The following is a 19,155-nucleotide window of genomic DNA, read 5'->3' as shown; positions in this document are numbered from 1 at the left end:
ACGGGGTGGAAGGCAGAGGGTGAGTATTCTACTGCTGGAGACCAAATCAGACATGCAGAGACCTGGATTTTCTTCCTGGCCCTGTCATTAACCTGCAACACACCATCTGTTCCCTTTCCTTCCCCAAGATTTTCTCTGCACAGGAGCAGGGTATTCTCTGTTTGTATGGAGCTTAGCAAAATGATGCCCAGAACATCACCAGCAGCTCTCGGTGTACCGGCAGGCAATACCAATAACATAATACTGGTGTTTTCTCCCATCATTCAGCACATGTCCTGCTCGCTCTAGCCACGTGTCCTCCAGTGAACTGCCTTCTCCATCGGGCAGCACCTTTCCGTCCTTTGTGTGCTGGGGGAACTGAATGTCTCAAAGATGATAAAGCTGGCATTTCGCCTCTCTAACCAGAGCAGCCCATGATCAGACAAAACCCAAAGAAGAAACCCAGCCTCTCTGTATCTGTGAGGCTCCGAATCAGAAGACTCCTGGCCACAGGACCCTTCTGCTTTTTGGGACATACCATGTACAGGAGTGGGCATAGCAACATTTTGTGCTTTGAAAGAGGAAACAGCAGAAACCATTGACTTACCTTGTGGTATTAGCTGCTCCTCTGCACCTCTGTGTCCTTTAGGCTCTAGTTAAGATGGTCAGGGTTAAAAAAAAAAAAAAAAAAAAGGAAAAAGATATGAAAAATTAGTTCTCTTGCTGCCAACTGGCTCAGCCAGAGTATATATATTTTCTTACTACTCAGTAAAATGTATCCTGTTGATTAACAAGCTGATCAGAAAGGCCAGCGGTGCAGCTGTCTCAACAACTCTGATTGCTTCTAAATGATTGTCTATTCTCAGCCCTGTCACTCACAGAAGAAATAACTACCCTAATAAACAGTAGCAAGTTTTCCTGGACTTCAGCCTGGAGAGGTGTCAGCCAACCCAGAACTATAAGGTCATCCAGAAACACTCCGACCACTCAAAGCATCTAGTCCGTATCAACCATCTTTGTGTTAGGCACCAACATTCTGCCCTTAGTCCATCCAGCTGAGAAACTTGGTGACACGCAAGCTAGGATTTAGATTTGCTTTGGCTGAAAAACTAGAAGCAGGGCAATGTAGGCAATATTTCACAAAAAACTCTGGGGAAGGGGATGGGAGGGACAGAGGCTTAGCTTTCCACAACCCCAAACCACACAGGATGCTCAGGTATGACTTCCACCTACTCTAATATCACATTTATTGAAAGATCTCTTGAGGTCTGCAATCTCTGTAAGTGAACCTGGGGCCAGCTTTGAGCAACAAGTCACAGTACAGTGTTGAAATCATACATAAACGGGCAGCCCCCCACCATCCTAAACCAACCGGGTGAAATTCCCTACATTTCACCAAAATCCACAGTGTGTTTTTTTGGCTGGCTTTGAATTGTAGATAGAAACTGGGGTAGGCGGGGAAGGAAGCCAAATGTGGACCCAGATCCACGAAACATCCCCACAGCTCCTTAGCAAAGCAAGCGTCTGAAGCCCACAGAGCTCAGATGGGGGCTTGAGCAGGCCATCACATGTCAATAAGCAACTTAGCTGATTACTTCTAATTGCTGAAAGACACTGTCCTGACCTGAAACGGTCCAGTGCATGCCTGATTCCCAGTTATTATGCTAGAGTTGTTATTCCACACTAGGTTAAATAAATCAAGGCTAGAAAAATATAGGGTGAGAGTGAGCAAGGACTACACCTGGTAGCACGCAGGCAGGGCTGTAACACATGCAGCTGGCTGTGCGCACAACCTGGAAGTCTGGCTGACAAGACAGACTCACGTAAAGCTCAGACAACATGACCTGTTTTTTGGAGGTGATCACTAGCTACCTCCTGGATTTACTGCAGGGGTGGAGGGTGCTGATACTGGACCATGGAGTCAGCCTAATGCAAGTGCTACAGGAGATCCGTTCTGTTTTGCATCACTGCCTGGGTGAGTGGCATTTGCTGCTCCTTGCTGAGCAAGAGGAGATTATCATGTGTACAGAGCCTCCGAGAGGAAAGGACTTTGAGTGGAAGAGAGTGGAGAGTCGTCAGTACTTTTGCTGGATTAACTTTAGTACAATGAAGTGCAGGTGCAGAGATACTGCAACAGCAAAAATAAATGACATGGAGAAGGCAGAATGAGCATATAATGGACACTGGGGGAAACTGCTTTAATTCAGTTCCTGGCAGCCGTCACTGTGGTTCTGAAAATACTTTGCAGAACATATTGTTAGCGAACCTCCCTCCATGTTGTGGCATCCTGTCAAATTATAAACATGGACGACATCTGGCCTCTGTTGGTTGCTCCAAGTCTGCTGCATGAAGGGCTGCCATAATAAACTGCTCTGACCGGAAAAAAGAAAAAAAAAAAAAGAAAAGAAAAAAAGAAAAAGAAAAAAAAGAAAAAAAAAGCAAAGTAGGCCCTATAGAGGATAAAGAACTAAAGAACTGTTCTGGGAGCAAGCAAAGCAACTGACAGGGCTTTGGAAGCAGAGAGCTGGGATCTTGAAATGAGAATGCCAAGGTCAAGGAAATTCAATGCGTGGGGATCTGTCTAGCCAAGTGGGCTCAGAGGGAGATTTTCTTATAAGTGTATTTTTTTTTCATGCCACAAGAGGGATCATAAAACAGCCCATTGTGTTTATGGCAAATTTAAAAAATATAACGCAGAGTGCAACTGATGTTGCTATTCATGGGAAAGTTTTTTGTCCTAATAAAACAAAGAACTACCCCTACGCCAGTCCTCTACCTCCCCACACCGCTCCCAGATGGGGAAATACTGCATTCGGCGCTCAGTAGGTGAGTATGAATTGTCCCCCTATGATCCCGATGGCTCTCTGGAGTTTCCTCAGGAATGTTTCAACCGATCCAGGCCTCAAAATCCACAGTCTTTGGACTTAAAACATGTACACTGAAACACACAGGCAGGTACAGTGGCCCTACTGAGGTTAACAGAAATCTAAATTTCCAGAGACCAGAATTCAGCTCTTAGTAGATGCTTGTGCCAACAGAAATCGAGGCTAGTGACAGGCCGCTAAGGCTGGCAAAATGGAGCTTAATATGTTAGTTTCTGAGCTTAGCTGCTTTCTTCCAGGAACATGCCCGCCCTGCGCTGGCTTAACTCAAGGAGATGCAGAGTCACAGAGAGAAAAGCTGAAAGTCCCTCTCTTTGCGAAGGGGTGATCCTCAGTTCTGCACAGGCAGTGGGAAGGGGCCCTGAGGAAATTGCATCCAGCTCCCTGCAGCTAAAAGGATGGTTTGAGGTGGGATTGGAGAGGATTGAATTCCTTCCTTGTCCATGAGTCCGCATGGGTGTTGGCGTGCGACCACCTCTGCGTTCACAACTCAGCAGGGAGGGAGACACGAGACAACATTAAACCCTTAGACTGAACAGCCCCTGGTTTGAAGGATTCCTGGCTCTAGAGCTAAATAATGCTGATTCTGACCCTAAAACAGAGGCTGAAAGCTCTCAAAATGCCTCTCCGCAGGGTGGTTTTCCTGCTGAGCACAATCCCATCTTACAGCGAGCGTTTGCAAAAACCAAAGCTATGGTGTCCCTGCTGAGGGTGCAAAGCAAAGTGCAGACACGGAGCCACTCATGCCAGCAAGGCTGCCTGCCCCGCGCTCATCAGGCAGCACCACACAGCCCAAGTGCGGCCACTCCCATCGACAGCTCCCTGCTGGATCAAACACATGGCAGCAAACGTGCCCACAAAAAAAGAGAGGAATTGTCCATCTGAAAATCTTAACCCTCTTCTCCTTTACAGGGCAGAGGGAAGGAGCTGCCAGCATTTCCCTCCAGCCCCTCTCCCCTGCAGCTTCCAATACTACAGTAGACTGATACGGCCTTCTTTTTAGATACCCTACAAGAATCGTGTACATAGGGTAGGAGATTTGGTGAAGAGCAGGTTATGCTTACCAACAGATCCCACTGTTTTCCTCAGGACAGTCCCGGGATTTAGCAGGGGAAAGGCATCTGGTAGCAAATCATCGTACCACGTGGCCGTCGTCCCAGTGATTGGCAGGTTGTTTTCCAACGGCGGGCTTCGCTCCGCAGCCTCGAGCAGAAGGATCTAGACAGGGGACACAGGGAAGGCAAACAAGGTCAGCGGGATGGTTTCATACATGGTCTCAATCCTGAGAGGTCTTGAAGCTCCTCTCCTTGCCAGCAGGAGCTGTGGATAACTCTGCATCACAGACCGCAGGCTTTTGGTGTTAAAGCTCTATTGGTTTTTTGGGCAGTGGCAGTAATTAGTGTAGCAAGCTGCTGTGTTAAGTTGCAAGAGGGTCCCGCACATGCCCTCCTTGGAGAGGGCTTCACTGCTTGCAGAGAGACTCAGCCTCACATGGGATTGTCTCCTTGGTGAGAGACATGAAACCAGGGACCAGAGCTTTCACTGCTAGGTTACGTGTTGAAATCCAGAGTCATCAGGCCAGAAATTACTGAAAGCTGGTACAAGGTGAAGGGCTGTGGGATGCCCAGGGTAGCAAACTGAGGTGCCTCAGGAAAAGTCTTGGTTGCAAGTCAAAGTACAAATGCTGACCAAATTAAAGAAGATGGAGAATATGGAGCTTTTAAAGAGCTGAAGTGCTTTAATTTTGGAGTGAATAAAAAAAAGTAGGCAATTTCCTCAAAGAGCTCTACTTAGAAGTAATAGGATATTATTAAAACTCACAACTGTTTCTACACCTTGTAAACACACTACCTTCAAATAAATCCACATCCCAATATGTGTCCCTGAGCTCTTTGGGCCATTTACAAGATAAGCTCCTTGGCAAAATGACCCCGTTTTCCCTGTGTGATTTAGACCACTGTTCATCAAGCTGTGCTCCCCTGGCCACTGGTGGCCCGTATGAAACTGGAAGTTAGTCTTTAACATGGCTGCAAAAAACCTAACCGCCCACAAGAAGTAGAGGGATGGAGGACCCAGGTGGACTCTGCCCACTGACAAACTCCATTAAAGTGAAGCCCAGGGTAACATTCATTGCACTTTATAATCAACATTTTTAATTAAAGTTTTCACAAAATTAGGATTTTAAGAAAAAAAAAAAAATCTATTTTAATCTAAATGCTTCATCCCCCTTGTCTTCCCAGCCACTAAGCGAGGGTGGCATAACAAAGTAGTCTACAGATTTCTTTTGAAAAAGCCCAACTACCCCTTCAATTACAAACCCACTGGGAGCACTGACTTGGAGTGCCAAGCCCACGTGCTCTGCTGCAAATGGATTTTACCCCAATTGCTAGAGAGAAGCTAAACAGAGGCCAGGGGCAACACCCACTTTCCCAGTGGGGCAGCCAAAGGGTCGGCAGCCCCTGCATTAGCCACGCCTGGGATGCAGCAGCAACCCTGCCGCTCACCTGGCAGCTGGATCGATCCCTGGCAAAGCTGCCTGCCTAGGATGGACGCAGGATGCCCATAAGGCAGGAGCAGGGCTGAGGTTTCCAGAACTAAGAGTTTTGATCCAAGCATCCAGCATCTCCAGCAAAGTCTGCTTTCTAAGCACAAAGCTACACGGGAAATTTGTTTGAGGAGTGCAACACTGTGGTTTATTACAGCACTGTCTCTTCCTGTTTGGAAACCACCTAAGCAAATACTGATTCAGGGATAAGGGAAATAAAAGAGAATATGGCTCAAACTTTCCACTAAATCCCTAGAAGTTTCAGCTTTTACATGCTGTGTTGTCTTTACATAATGAAGTCACACTGCAATTATAAATGAGAGTGACTTGGCTCCACTTGTTTGTTTTTAACTTGCAATTATTACAAGGTTTATCACTTATTTATTGCAAGGCATGGTGAGAGCCAGTATTGCAGCAGTGCCAGAAATGATGAACTTCCTGCAGAATGCACTGGCCTGACAGGGGTGAATCAGAAACTAATTAAACTGGGAGCTAGGTTAAGTGCAAGGGAACTGAACCTCAGCTGTTGCAAACAAGCAAAATTCTTCCTTTATTGCAAGGATCTTTATTCATGGATCCACAGTCTTGCTTTCTGAGTAATAAGAAAGCAAAAGGGAACCAGGTCACAATGCTTTTATTCAACAGGCTTCTCTGACGCCAGGCAAGGAAGGAATCGGTTCAGTCTGTCTCCCGCACTTCTGTGCTTCTGCCCAGTGATTTATTTGTCAGACTTTCAAGGGAATATGCTATCAGTTCAACAAACACTTAAGCACGTGCCTTACCATAATCGTGCTTAATTCCCACTGACACGGGACTCAAGTGTGCATTGAAGACCTTTTCTGAATCGCTTTATACTACTATATTACCCTCTTACTTCCCCAGCAAAACACCTGGATGTTGCTAAAGTGTACTCAGCAACAGAGGCAAAGCTAATCCTGGAGGTGGCAAATTAGAGGGGCTACAGCCAGGGCAGGGTTAGGATTCTCCTGCTGTGAGGAAGGGACCGACAAGGGCTGTCTTGGACGGTATTTTGCCGCAGCCCAGCAGTGCTGTGGGAAGAGGTGATATTAAATCAATAGCAGCAATGGTCAGAGACCAGCAAACTGCAGGGGTCCGGGGCCCTCCTGGGCGGCACGAGCGGCACTAGCACAGCTCTGCCGAAGGTTGCATCTGGAGTGGAACAGCTCCAAATAATTTTTATGGGTGATAATAAAAATATGTTACCACATAATCAACACAAAACAGTGGCAACGGTATCCTTTTCATTAAAACAACATGTTTTAAATGAGCGCTCTGCTGATAAATGCTGTAAAAGATTTAAAGGCATGCACAGAATAATCCAGTATGCTCTTTTACAAATTGACTATATATACTTAGCAGTCATTAAGGCTCAAACCATAGTAACAAGTTTATTTTCCCTGGGCACAAAATGATAGAGGTCAGGAAGTCTCCCGCCTTGAAATTGCTGAGAAATTCTAGTTTTTATGATTAGGACTGAAGAAGTGCCCAAAAGAAATAAAGTAGAAAGAAGAGAGGAGATCCACAGAGCCAAACTAAAGAAGGAAACGCACGAGGGATTTAGTCACATTCAAAAGCTCAAACTATACACAGTTTTTTCAACAAGGAATGTCCTCTCATGAGCTAGCACAGCACAGCACAAACGGGGTCCTTACGCATTATTGCAATAGCATTGGAGCCATTCATCTATTTTCTGTCACGTTCTGTTTTTCTTAAGGCTGCCATTGCTGTAGTCAAGGGACTCGAGGAGAATTCCCACTTTCATTAAACAAAAAAAGAAAGTTTCTAGCCCTCTGAGTAAACTGCTGGAAAATGATACCACAGAGGCTCACAGCCAGAAAGCAAATTAGCAAAATGTGCAATGTATTAAAGTCTCAGTATTAAAGTCTTGGTATTTTCTAGTCAATAAGGTCGAGATAGAGAGAGGGATAACACCAAATGAAGAAGAACGTGTGGTTTTGATTGGAAATCCTCATTGCAAGAAGTGCCCACCTCTCTTGCTATTACCACTTCCAATGCAAAAGTTATGCCTCCATGAAGAATGGAGGCAGAAAACATCCTAATGCCGCCATATAAATGAAATATGTCTTGATGCCATGGGTAATGTTAGTTACCCAACCAACCAGAGCAGGCACAGAGAACCAGCTGAAGGGCAGCTATGGTTGCTGCCTGTGGTGCCAGGAGGGCAGATCCCTGCAGAAGACACGAAGGCCTTTCCTCCCCAGGTTGCGCTGCATTGCACAAGGTGAAGGATGGCCTCAACTCTGCAGAACACTTGGGCTTTTGTCTTTTTGCATGCATGGGAGCAAAAAGTCAAAGCTGAGCCTAAATGGACATGCTGAACTGAAGCCTCTGGCAACAGAGGTCCCGCCGGCACGAGAGCTTGTCTCTGGTTTCCAGACCCCACCTCTCAGACGCAGCTGAACTGGGTCAGAAAGCTGGAAAGAACTGAAATGGGGTCGCGTCTCCTGCCAACACCGCAGCAGGAGACAGGCCCGACGTAGGAGACGGCGTGTGAACGCGAAGGGAACGCAGGAGGGATGATGCACTGCACTGGCCAAGGAGCTCGCAGGCCAGCACCAGAGGTTATTGCCAGCAAAACTCACCCCTGGGTCTTTCGAGTCCCGCAGAGCCACCAGGCTCACCTCTGTATAGGATCTGGTGCTTGCTCTTCCTCCATGCCTCAAAGCCTGGCTACTCACTGTGGGGCCCGCTCACGCGTAGGGCCCTCAGAAGGGACATTAGTGTTATGTGCCTGAAGCTCAGTCCCAGCTTACTCAACCCACCTCCCCCTTTTGTATTTGCCAGCATAAACTTTCTAAACTTCAGACACATACCACATTTCTTGCGTCAGATCAAAAGCTCAGGCCAGGGACAATGGAAATGGGAGGAAGGTTTTCATCTTCTTGAGATGTTCAGTGTCAGAGGACTTTTTTTGGCTTGTAGTGGCTTTCAAGAACCTTATTTTGGTTGTTCCCACACATCAAAAGAAGATTTCACAAACACAGCCTCCTCCCATCATCCGTCCTCCGCTTGCATGCTTACTCAACCCACCTCCCCCTTTTGTATTTGCCAGCATAAACTTTCTAAACTTCAGACACATACCACATTTCTTGCGTCAGATCAAAAGCTCAGGCCAGGGACAATGGAAATGGGAGGAAGGTTTCTTGAGACTTGAGATGTTCAGTGTCAGAGGACTTTTTTTGGCTTGTAGTGGCTTTCATATTTTGGTTGTTCCCACACATCAAAAGAAGATTTCACAAACACAGCCTCCTCCCATCATCCGTTCCGCTTGCATTTTTTGGCTTGTAGTGGCTTTCAAGAACCTTATTTTGGTTGTTCCCACACATCAAAAGAAGATTTCACAAACACAGCCTCCTCCCATCATCCGTCCTCCGCTTGCATTCCTGATGTCCTGTAACTAGTAGGTGCTAGAAACAAGGAAAGAACAGCCGGGCTTCCAAAGATTTCAAAATTGATACAACAGGGCTCAGAATGCTTTTTCTTTGGATAAAAATCCATGGAAATGCAGAGGGAATCATTTGACATAATCCAGATGGATATTATTAATTAATAAACAGGGGATATTTGGTCTCTTGAAGCACTGGCAGAATTAACTCCCCTCCATCCCTCTCTAAAGAGGAGGGAAAGAAACTGCATGAATCCAGCCCATCAACTAAAAATTCCAGTGTAAAATAAGATTCCCTTGATCTTGTAAAGATGCAAGCTGATTAATAATGGTAATTGCATAACTTGTTGGACAAATCTTTCTTTATAGCAAATTATTTGGCAAAATAGAAGAGTTTTTTAATCATTCATCAAGACACAGAGCTAAACAGGGAGTTTTACAAAATCTGATGCAGAACGGTATCTCTCTTGCAGCCATACGAAACGTGTGAACGCAAGGCTCCAACACAGACGCAATTGCTTGGTTTCAAAAGCCAAAAGACATTCAGTAAGCGTCCACTGAAATCTGATGAACCAGGTGCTCAGAAAGAACCTGGGTGACTTCATCCTTATTACATCCTAGAGGCTTTGGCCAAAGGGGACAAGATAATTAGCGCATGGAGGAGTTTTTGTTATATTGATAAATTATGTGGGGAGCAATAGCTGATGTCATTGTAGCGACCCAGTGTAGACCAAAAGGTAAGGTTTATGTCATCAGCTATTGCATGGAAGACAGAAATGTGAACCAAAGGCTTCTGCCAATCCACAGGTAGCGCAGTTCATGCTCTTTCTGCAAAGGTATTTGGGGTTTTGTACAGTTTTACAGGATTTCCAAAAAAGAGGATGCAAAAAGTGACTGTTTCATCAGCAGGTATCTTCTGGGGGGGAATCAGAGCAGACACAAAAGCACAGGCTAGCCTACTAGTCTAGATGAAACGCAGGCAATCTTCAGCAGACCATCAGACCATCAAGGCTTTGCTTGAGAGAGCAGCAGTGAGGGAAGGACTGGCAGTGGTCTTACTGGGTCACTGCCCTCTGAGGCACCTGGGGAGCTTCTCTGATATTGCTACACATTGGAGATTTACCTCTGCTGCTGTGAGCCCATGCAGCCTGCCATCACTGGCACCCCGAAGTGTTAGAGCCAGGGGAAGAAGCTAGATGTGGAAAGGATCCAGCAATCCTTCAATGCCGTGCGAAGAGCTCATTGCAGAGTAAAGGACACAAAGGAGCTCAGAGTGAAATCAGATTCCCCGCCATTCCTTTAAAACACCTGATAAAAATACATCGGAGCTATAACCTTCCACCCTCAAAATCACATCATTCCTCTCTGCCCAATTTATTGCTTGTCACCTGCTGTGGATGTAGCAGTGCTACGGATACGGAGCCAGGCCAGCCTGAGATGAACTCAGTCTTGACAAAGTAACATCTGTTCTCAGCAATGGCTTTGAGATCAGCTCTCTGCTTCTCACCAGGTGAGGAGCCCTCAACTCTGGCTGAGAGATTCACATCAGCTAGCTCAAACAGGCTGAGATGCCTTGCGTGCTCTCCTCCTCCACTAGACTCTAAATGAAAAGCTGCAAGAAGAGAGCAGCACAACTGGAAAAGATAAGGGGCTTGGTCCTTTCCTGGCTCGCCTTGGTGCAAGCTGAAAAAAAGGACCCAAAATCATTTTTCTCTTACGATCATACTTTCCTTGTGAAGCTCCACTAGAATTTCTGATTGAGAATCAAGTGGAAGTTTGCATGTTTGGGCGTGGGATTACCAAAGGATCTGAGCACTTACATCCTTTAGGCTCCTCACATACCTCCCTTGCCGAAACCTACTTTTTGTCCACAAAAGTATTTCTCTTAAAAAACAAAGCTTGTAAACAATGTTCCCAGGTATTAAACACACCACAAGCATTTCCTAATGCAGACATAGGATTTGCTTGGCAAATTAAGTTGCATGTCATAGGAAAACAGAATTTTTCAAAGTTATTTTATGAAAATATTAAAACTATTTGACTAAAAATGCCAAACTTGTAACTAAACGACTTTGTGGGAAGGGATGGTAGAGGAGGAGGTCTTTAAAGCCTTTTTGTGGTTCTGGCGAATGATTTACAGCATTTGCCAAACACATGGAACAGTCTTAGGGGACAGATTGCTCCTTCAATCCAACAGTGATAAGAAATAAGATCCAACAATTACTAGACTTGAGAACGAAAAGGAATTTAACTGTCATTCTGAAAGACGGAAGCGTGCCCAAATGAGACACCCAAACTGCCTCAAGTGTCCTAACCATAAGCATGATTATTGCTGACTAGAGAATGAGGCCAATGAGACAGATGCAAAGTTCAGATATGAACATTGATATAAAATTTGGTTTGCCCACCCAGTTTTGGTTCATGGTTCCCCCTTGTAAAAATCAGTTAGGAAGCTACATTTTATTCTTAGGGACATGTTACGTTAACAGACCTACAGAAACTCAGCATTAAATCAAAAATTTTACAGGGATTGATTTAAGTTTGTTACTGCTACTAGAAACCAGATGGTTATTATACAGCTACCTGTGAAATAGCCCAAATACTCCTGAAATTCAATGCATTACTGGAGCTGGAGAAGCAGATTCTGCACAAGGTCATTAGGAAACCTTAGAGATTAGGTAAGCCACCTTCCTGTTCGGAACAGAAAGAAAATAAATAACTGCTAGTCGCAATCACATACGCAACATGGAAAATCCATGAAAGTCCTTGAAATGTCAAGCAACCACTAATGTCCACTCTCTATAGGACCAGCAGCAGCCTCACAGCCAAGCAACTGGGGTTTCCCTCCCAATCTCTCGGCCATGTCACTGTACCTTGAAACATTTTCTATTTTCCAAATATTTCTCCACTACAGCAGAAAATTGTTTTATTGTCTATCGGAGAAAGAAAAGACAAACCCCATAAAACATCCCAGACAGCTGCCAGTATTTCATGTAGCTGCTTGGAAGAAGGGAGAGATACAGAAACATTTCATACTATGATTACATTAAAACTCCAAGTAATGGTCCTTCATAATCAAAAGACACAGGGTAGTGAAGGTGTTGTGAGGTAATCCGTTCTAAATAAATGGGGTGACTTCATATAAATAGCAATGTATTGATCAAACTCTGTGCACAGTACAAAGATTTTCTTTAAAACCTTTCAGAATCTTCTGCATGGAGAATCACATTACAAGGACTGTTTTCATGCGAAAAATATGCATGTCATTTATCAATCACACAATGAATCAATCAGACACTAGATATGCAACGTTATCTCCCTGCATTAAAGCTGTAAGCGAAATGCCACGATCTTCTCAAACGCAGTGTCAGGAGATAAGACTGGGTTATATCAACTCAGATCAAATGCTGCACTCAAGCTCCAACCAAAAGCTGGGATTAATATAGCACTGCCCATAGCTCTGTGGTGGAGTTTATTAAAAGAAACTGGGCGAACAAAATGAGCAGAAATTTTTATGCAGCTGCCTGCTTTCCTGCTAGCACTGCCTGCTAGCTCTCTCTTGACACTGCAGCTCCCTTGAGCTTTGGTGGAGTTTGTCTGGGCTTAGTCCTGTAACACAGGAGGGCAGCGTCAGGCTCAGGAAATTCAGAAAGGAAGGGCTGTACACTCTTCCCACTAAGAAGCCATGCTGGCCTAAGGAGAAACCTTTCATATGAAATAAAAGCAGGGTTCATTCTGCCCTCCCACCAATGAGCCTCCCCGCAGGGTCAGGGGGTGCTGTAGTGATGTCAAGTAAGATGTCATGGGAGAGAAGTATGGTTTGGTATGTTGGGGCTTGGGGAGGGGGTAGTTTTCTTCTGGCCTGCACACTTTCTTGTCCTTGACCCCAGGCTCAACACCATCCTCCCTGATGTAGATTCCCATGGCCTGTACATTTCAAGCTCAACACCATCAATCAAGCTTTCAAATCTCTGGCACCCAAATGGGTCTGGTATCAAGCAAATAGAACAGGCCAACTCCATCCTTGGGAGATGACAGGGTAATTCGAAACAGGGGAGACGAGGATGGAACCTGATTCCATCTCCCTTCATCTCCTCTCCTGCAGAAACATCTCTTACAGCCACAAGGACAACCTAGAGCAGCGTTAAGGAAAGCATAAGACACATGAAGAGTTTGTTCTGCTGCACAGTTCAGCCATGTCTCAGAGTCTCTCTCCTCCCCAAGGGCTATATAAGCACCAGTCCCTAATGAGTCATTCTTCATTCCATTTGCTCTGTGTTTATTCTTGCTTCTTGCTTTCTGATCCAACTCTCATATTACAAAAATCAGAGGGTTACTTTTATTACCTCATTTGGACACTGATCTTACAAGTTGGATAAACCAACTCATCCTTGTAATAAGAAAGATGAGACCATTCCTGGTTATATCCCCGTTTTTCAGGGGGACAGCTATAAAAGCCTGTAGAAGAAGAGTGGAGAAAGAAGAAACCAGAGTCTTGTATCATCTTCTTCCATGACTGAGTTTAAGTTTCCTTAACTTGCCTTTCACAGCCACTGGAGGACAAACATGCACTTTACATATCCTTGGCCATAACCAAGAAAGGGTTTTGGCTCCTTGTCCCCATTGCAGAGGTGTGAGGAAGACTGTTTTTTGCTTGTCTCTAACCTACTCTACTAAAGCAAAACTTCTCACCCAGCACCAATCTGCCCAGGTCCACAGTGCCTTCAGAGGTAGCTTTCCACACGTTTGCTCTCACCATTGGACCTTGCAGTACTTGTAACAAGTCTACACAGGCTCCACATGCCTCAAAAGCCCTTACAGCAGGTGCCAATGGCCTGACCTGCTTGAAGCTGGCTGGCTATGCTGAGCTGGCTGATCTTACCCATTGCCATTCCCTGAGCTCACCATGGTCATGCTGGGCTGAAATTCAAAAGAGCAAAAGCAGCAAAGCTCCTCAACTTCAGCTGTCTCCAGAAGGAGCAGGACTGTGGCAGGAAAATCCATCTCTGCTCATAGGAAGGATGAACTTCCACATCTGCCTCTGCAGAACAAGACAGCAAAAATCAGGGGGGGATCAGTCACCAACACTGGTAAGGGATGTGTGTGCCCATCCCATGACTCCTGTCTTCCTCCGACCAGCTTCAGGCTGTTGTTGTGGTGAAATAAGACATTACAAGACGACAGTTTGGAGAGCTCAGAGACAACTTCACATCCCGATCATCCGGCAAAATAGAAATCTTTCTCCAAAATCCAGAACAGGAATACAGACAATACTAAACAAATTCAAGCACCTTTTAATGGTGCTAGCTGTTACTGAATAACAACAACTGAGGTCATGACATTGCTACATAGATCAAACTGAACTTAAATTAACCTTGAAAAAAGGGTGAATCAGCATATTTCTCTTGTGAACAGCACCAGCATTCGGGTAATGTTGCTTCACTCTCCATTTAATTGCTACAATCAATTTTTGCACAGCACCCACAGCTTTTCAAACAAAGTGGAATCCAAAAGATTGATAATGACATTGCTGGGCTGTGCTGCAGAAGGCACCCTTGCAGAGATATGGGCTTTAGTACTTCACAATAGAAAGAAATAACTCATTTCCCTCTGTAAAAGTAAACCCTTTGATGAGCTTTGCTCCCAACTTGGGTCTCTGTGGGAGCATAGTAAAGACAGAAGGAAAGCCATCACAGCAACAACACAAACTGCCTCACTGCAGCACTAAAACAGAGACATGATGCACTACACCCAAGATCAAGAGCTGAAAAGAATCAAGTTACCCAAAGCCCCACTCCCAAGAAGGCAGAGAGGAGGTGGTGTGGTCTTGGCTATGGCTGGGACTGAGGCAGTACCAAAATCCTTCAGGTATCATCTCCAGGATCTGGCTAGCTACATCTTGGCACTGAACTTTGCAGGCATTCGCCTCACTGTTCCTCATGTCAGAAGGTCTACAAGACTACGAAGTCTCCAGCCATCAACACTGTGTTTGTTGATGGTGACTCAGTGCTCCCTCCTGAACACAGAGCAGGTTGCAGCCATATGGCTGCCAACATAGGAAGCATTTCCTAAGGACAGCACGTCAGGTTTGCCAGTCAGGAGACAAATGCCAGTCCCTGCACAAGTATCCTAGGTTAGAGTAGGAGACAACAGGCTCCTGCCTTCACTAGAGCTCCCATGCAGTAGGCAAGCAGGCAGCACTTCCCAAATACTGTGGGCATCTGGCAGTTGGTGCCAACACCAGAGAGCAGATTACTTTCAGGTGATGGGAGTGTCACCCAGTTTAAACCAGCTTCATATCTGTAAGACAAACCCACTGACCTGGGTGCAGTTTCACTCTTGGGCTAAGACTTCTCGAGGGGATTTGGGTAGGTAGGACTTCCTTCCTCTTCCATGAAGTCCTGCCGGGGCCCCGGCTGAGGTTGCCATTAGCCTCTTACGCTTTGTTACCCGACACAAGTGCTGAGCAGCACAAGCCAGCAGAGCACTGATGCTCTGATGTCAGGACAGTCTTTGGTTATCATTTCCCAGTGAGCCAAATACAGAAAGCCCTGGAAAGCAAAGGAAGGTACAGCTGGCTACAGGATGAGCATGGGAGGGCTGATTTACGTCTCTCTGAGGCTGGTCCCATGTCTTACTTGGATTCGGGACTGCACACGCAGAGGTCAGTCACCAGCCCCTCTCTCCTCTCCAAACGCCTCCAGCTCCTCGCTGCCAAAGAACACCCACCTGCCAGGTCCCGCTGCTTGGAAAAACAATCCAGCTCATCTTTGTCCTTTGCACTACAACAGTTGTTTTCACTCGAACAATTCTGCTCCCCAGAATTTCATTCCCCCCACCCCTTCATTTTCCTGTAAGTGAAATACAACTGTGAAGGCTTTGAGGAAGTTCCAGACAACATTGCTCACTCCATTTCAGCACAGACAATTCCCAAATTACCATAATATCATGCACTAGCCTCAAAAACACCACGCATCCACCACCCCCCTCCACAAAGGTTTCTCCCCAAATTCTTTTATGTCATTGATAACCAGCAGTTAATGAATAATAACAGCAGCACAATGCCTTAAAGGGACCAAAGCACCATATCTAACAGCCAGGATTGGGCTGTCACAGGGGGGACCAGAGCTCAAAGCGGACAGACTGATTCAGCTGTTTTGTTGCTAGACTGGAACAATTTATCTGAATCCCAGTAGGTAGAAATTAAGACAATTTGCAGAAAAAACCCCCCACAACGTGTAGGTCTCCCCTTAACATTTGTCTCCACTAAACCACGCACGAAACCCTCCCATCTTTCAGAAAAGGGATAAAAAAGCAAGACTGGATAGCACTTGAAGAGCAGGCTAATGAACAACTATTCTTAGAAAAACCTATGTACCGTTACTACTCTGTTTTGCGCTCTACATTGGTAAGGTTTCTACAAGGCATTTTTAGTGAGAGAGACCAGAATTGGGAGTCTGCTTCTTTCCTGAGCCAGGGGAATCACTGCTTTACATCCCCACATTATCAACCAGCTGAAGGCAAGAGATTTTTCACACAGCTCCGTCTGCCCTCTGTTTCTGGAGCAAAGCCTGAGCCAACGTGTTCCAGACGAGAGCAATGAGCTATTTATTATTTATTAGCAGCTGCACATTTGTGACAGCAGGGAAGAAGGGAGACAGAGATGCAGCTGTGTGGCAGAGCGAAGCTGAAGAGGATGTGCAGGAAGCAGAAGGAGCCAGGCCAGAGGTGAGCGATGCCCACGTGCACAGCAACGCTGCCCTCGTTCCCTGGGGCAGGACCACCACCACAGCGTGTTCCTCGCTGTAGACAGAAGAACAGACACCTGATCTCTCCAGGGCTGCCAACTCAACATCTTTTTCAGCAGCAACTCTTGGAAATTTTTGCTAAACAGAAGAATAAAGGCAGGTCCTTACCTTGGCCTCAAGTGTGTTTAGCCTCTCGGTCATATCCGCTAGTCTCGTGCAGTTCATGCATTCTAGAAAGAACAAAACAAAATGATGTAAAATTTCTACATACTTTGCATTTTAATCCACGGCTTTCAGCCTGCAGACGCTGATCCTTTTTTGATCCAAGACACACAGAAAAGTGACTCAAGATCAGTTATGGGGGGAAAATAAGTATTCAAACCCATTGCACAGGTAAACAGTCACAGCCACAGGAGCCTTGTTTGGGCTTGTTTAGTGGGGCAGAGTGTGAAACCAAGTTCCCAATAGGTAGAAGGTAGGTGAAGAAAAAATTAGTTGTAAGACTTTTCATGGTGCCAACCAGCATGACCTGTTGTCACCAGCAGAGACACTTGTTCTGCCAGTGGTGCAAGGTGGTGTGGCACGTGCTGCCACCTCACAGGACTTCAGGCCACACAACCACTACTTCCATTTAGCTCTGTGCTATACCCTTTCCTATACTAGGTCCTGGTCGAATACCGAGAAAATCAATGAACATACAAAATGCCCATCTCTGTGGAATCCTGCTCCATTCCTGGACTCCCAGGCCCTGTTACCACTTCCACAATAAATCATCTGTCTGACAGCACGAAAATCCAAGACAGACCCCAGGGTTGATGCAGACCGGAGCTGCAGCATGAAGTGGTTTCCATCTCACTTCGCTGCATAGAAGCAACAGATAGGTAGCAACCACCAAAAGGGTCTTGACAGGATGCCTTAGCAAGAACAAACATTAACACAATGGGCTCTGAGTGCAGTTTAAAATCATTGCTTGATACAAGGGACATCACTTACGTCAACAGAAGGTCTGCTGCTTTGCCTCTGTTTTCATTTCAGCAATTTTAAAGTGAGCAAAGGAGGATAAAGCCCTGAACAGAGACAGTCAACAAGGCACTTCCCCAGCGCTTTGCAGCAGTGTTGAACTGCCCATTCCCAGCTCTCTGAGAAGCTTTCCAGACTGGATCACTCACCTACCATGACTTCTGAAGCGCAGCAGTTTTTAAAAAGGGAAAACGACTTGCAGCATGAAGTATTTCAGAGAATAAACCATCCATATTCAGGTGATGAATCACTGCCATCTCATGTCCCACAGAGGACAAATACATCTCTCTGCGTTTCTGGGCTCCTTAAGGGCCAGAGCCAGTTTTCATTGACTGGCCACAGAAGTATTTAATCCTGGTATTTCCGTAGGGCTGGGGAGGCTTGACCTGTGATTCTTGAGCTCCTTAGTAGACCATCCATGTGCAGCTCAGGCTGAGGTTGTACTGATGCAGGGGATGTTGAGTAAACCCAGTGCCTACCTATGGGGACAAATGGGTGAATGTGGGTTTTGGCCTGACTAAACATCACCCCGACACCTGGGACTCAGCTGTCCCCCCTAAGAAGCTTTGTCCCCTTTTGCACAAGGAGCCCCAAGGAATCTCTCCAATCTTCATCCACAAACACTTTCCAGTTTTATGAAGCACATGGTATGTACTGATGGCTCTCAGCCATGCAAAGATTTTAGCGCATGGCTCAGAGGGCCAGGAAGCTTGGCTGTTCCACGTTAGTGATTTACAGCCCAAGAAGATTGCTTGAGTGTTAACAGCAACCAATCATCCACTGCATAAACCTTCCAAAAAAATTCTCTCATTGACTATCTATGAGGAGCTGCATAGCTTCTCAAAGGAGCTAGACATAGAGCTTCCACCTCACAATACCCAACATTTTGCAGACAAAGCATCTGATGGTTCAGAAACACTTAGATTGAGGGATTTCCTGGTCAATACTGACATGGACTTTCTTTCACCCAACAGGAAATAATATTTGTTTATTTTTATTCTCTGCAATAGATCTTGGGCAATATTTTTTGGCTTGACTTGGCCCATGAATACGCAAGTGCCATAAGCGCGTTGTCCCACAGGGAAGGAAATGGGTGAGTCTTGTTTGGTCTGGATCTGCTTGTGGTGTGTAAAATAGGGAATTACATTCTGCATGTAACCGGCTTCATGCTTTTGATCTTGCTCATCCCCATAGAAAGATAAGACTGAATAAATCCAGTGCTCCCAAGAGCCAAAAGGCGTACCAGATGTGTTACAGAGCAAATAAAATATGGAGTCCTATTCTCCCTTCTGCTGGCTTGCACATATTAATAACTCCCATAGGTTTAGAGAGACTGACTTGAACTGTCTGAAAACCATCTCTGTGCATAATTTGAGTTGGATTGATCATTTAAGCTATTTTTGGAGAGCTCAGCTCATAAAAAAGGGCTTGTACTACCCCTCTGCACAGGGGTGAATCAACCAGCTCCCGGGGGGGAGGATAGTCTGATCGTCTCTGCCGGACAGAATGTACCAACAGCACCAGTCCAGCAGCCCTCTCTGCTCTTGAAGAGTG

General features: G+C 45.7%; 1 protein-coding gene across 1 annotated transcript in view; it reads right to left on the bottom strand.

The window, feature by feature from the left end:
• COL26A1 (collagen type XXVI alpha 1 chain) overlaps positions 1 to 19,155 on the bottom strand; it is a gene marked incomplete at its 5' end in the record, with an annotated part of 154,353 nt that overhangs the window by 24,209 nt on the left and 110,989 nt on the right. Inside the window, 3 exons of the mRNA XM_019471032.1 lie at positions 587 to 631; positions 3,926 to 4,079; positions 16,750 to 16,811. Coding sequence (XP_019326577.1) covers positions 587 to 631; positions 3,926 to 4,079; positions 16,750 to 16,811 — 261 coding nt within the window. The remainder of the gene's footprint in view (positions 1 to 586; positions 632 to 3,925; positions 4,080 to 16,749; positions 16,812 to 19,155) is intronic.

Source organism: Aptenodytes forsteri, unplaced genomic scaffold, assembly GCF_000699145.1.
Source record: "Aptenodytes forsteri isolate BGI_AS27 unplaced genomic scaffold, ASM69914v1 Scaffold347, whole genome shotgun sequence".
Classification (NCBI taxonomy): Eukaryota; Metazoa; Chordata; class Aves; order Sphenisciformes; family Spheniscidae; genus Aptenodytes; species Aptenodytes forsteri.
This window is presented reverse-complemented; position numbering and strand designations above follow the sequence as displayed.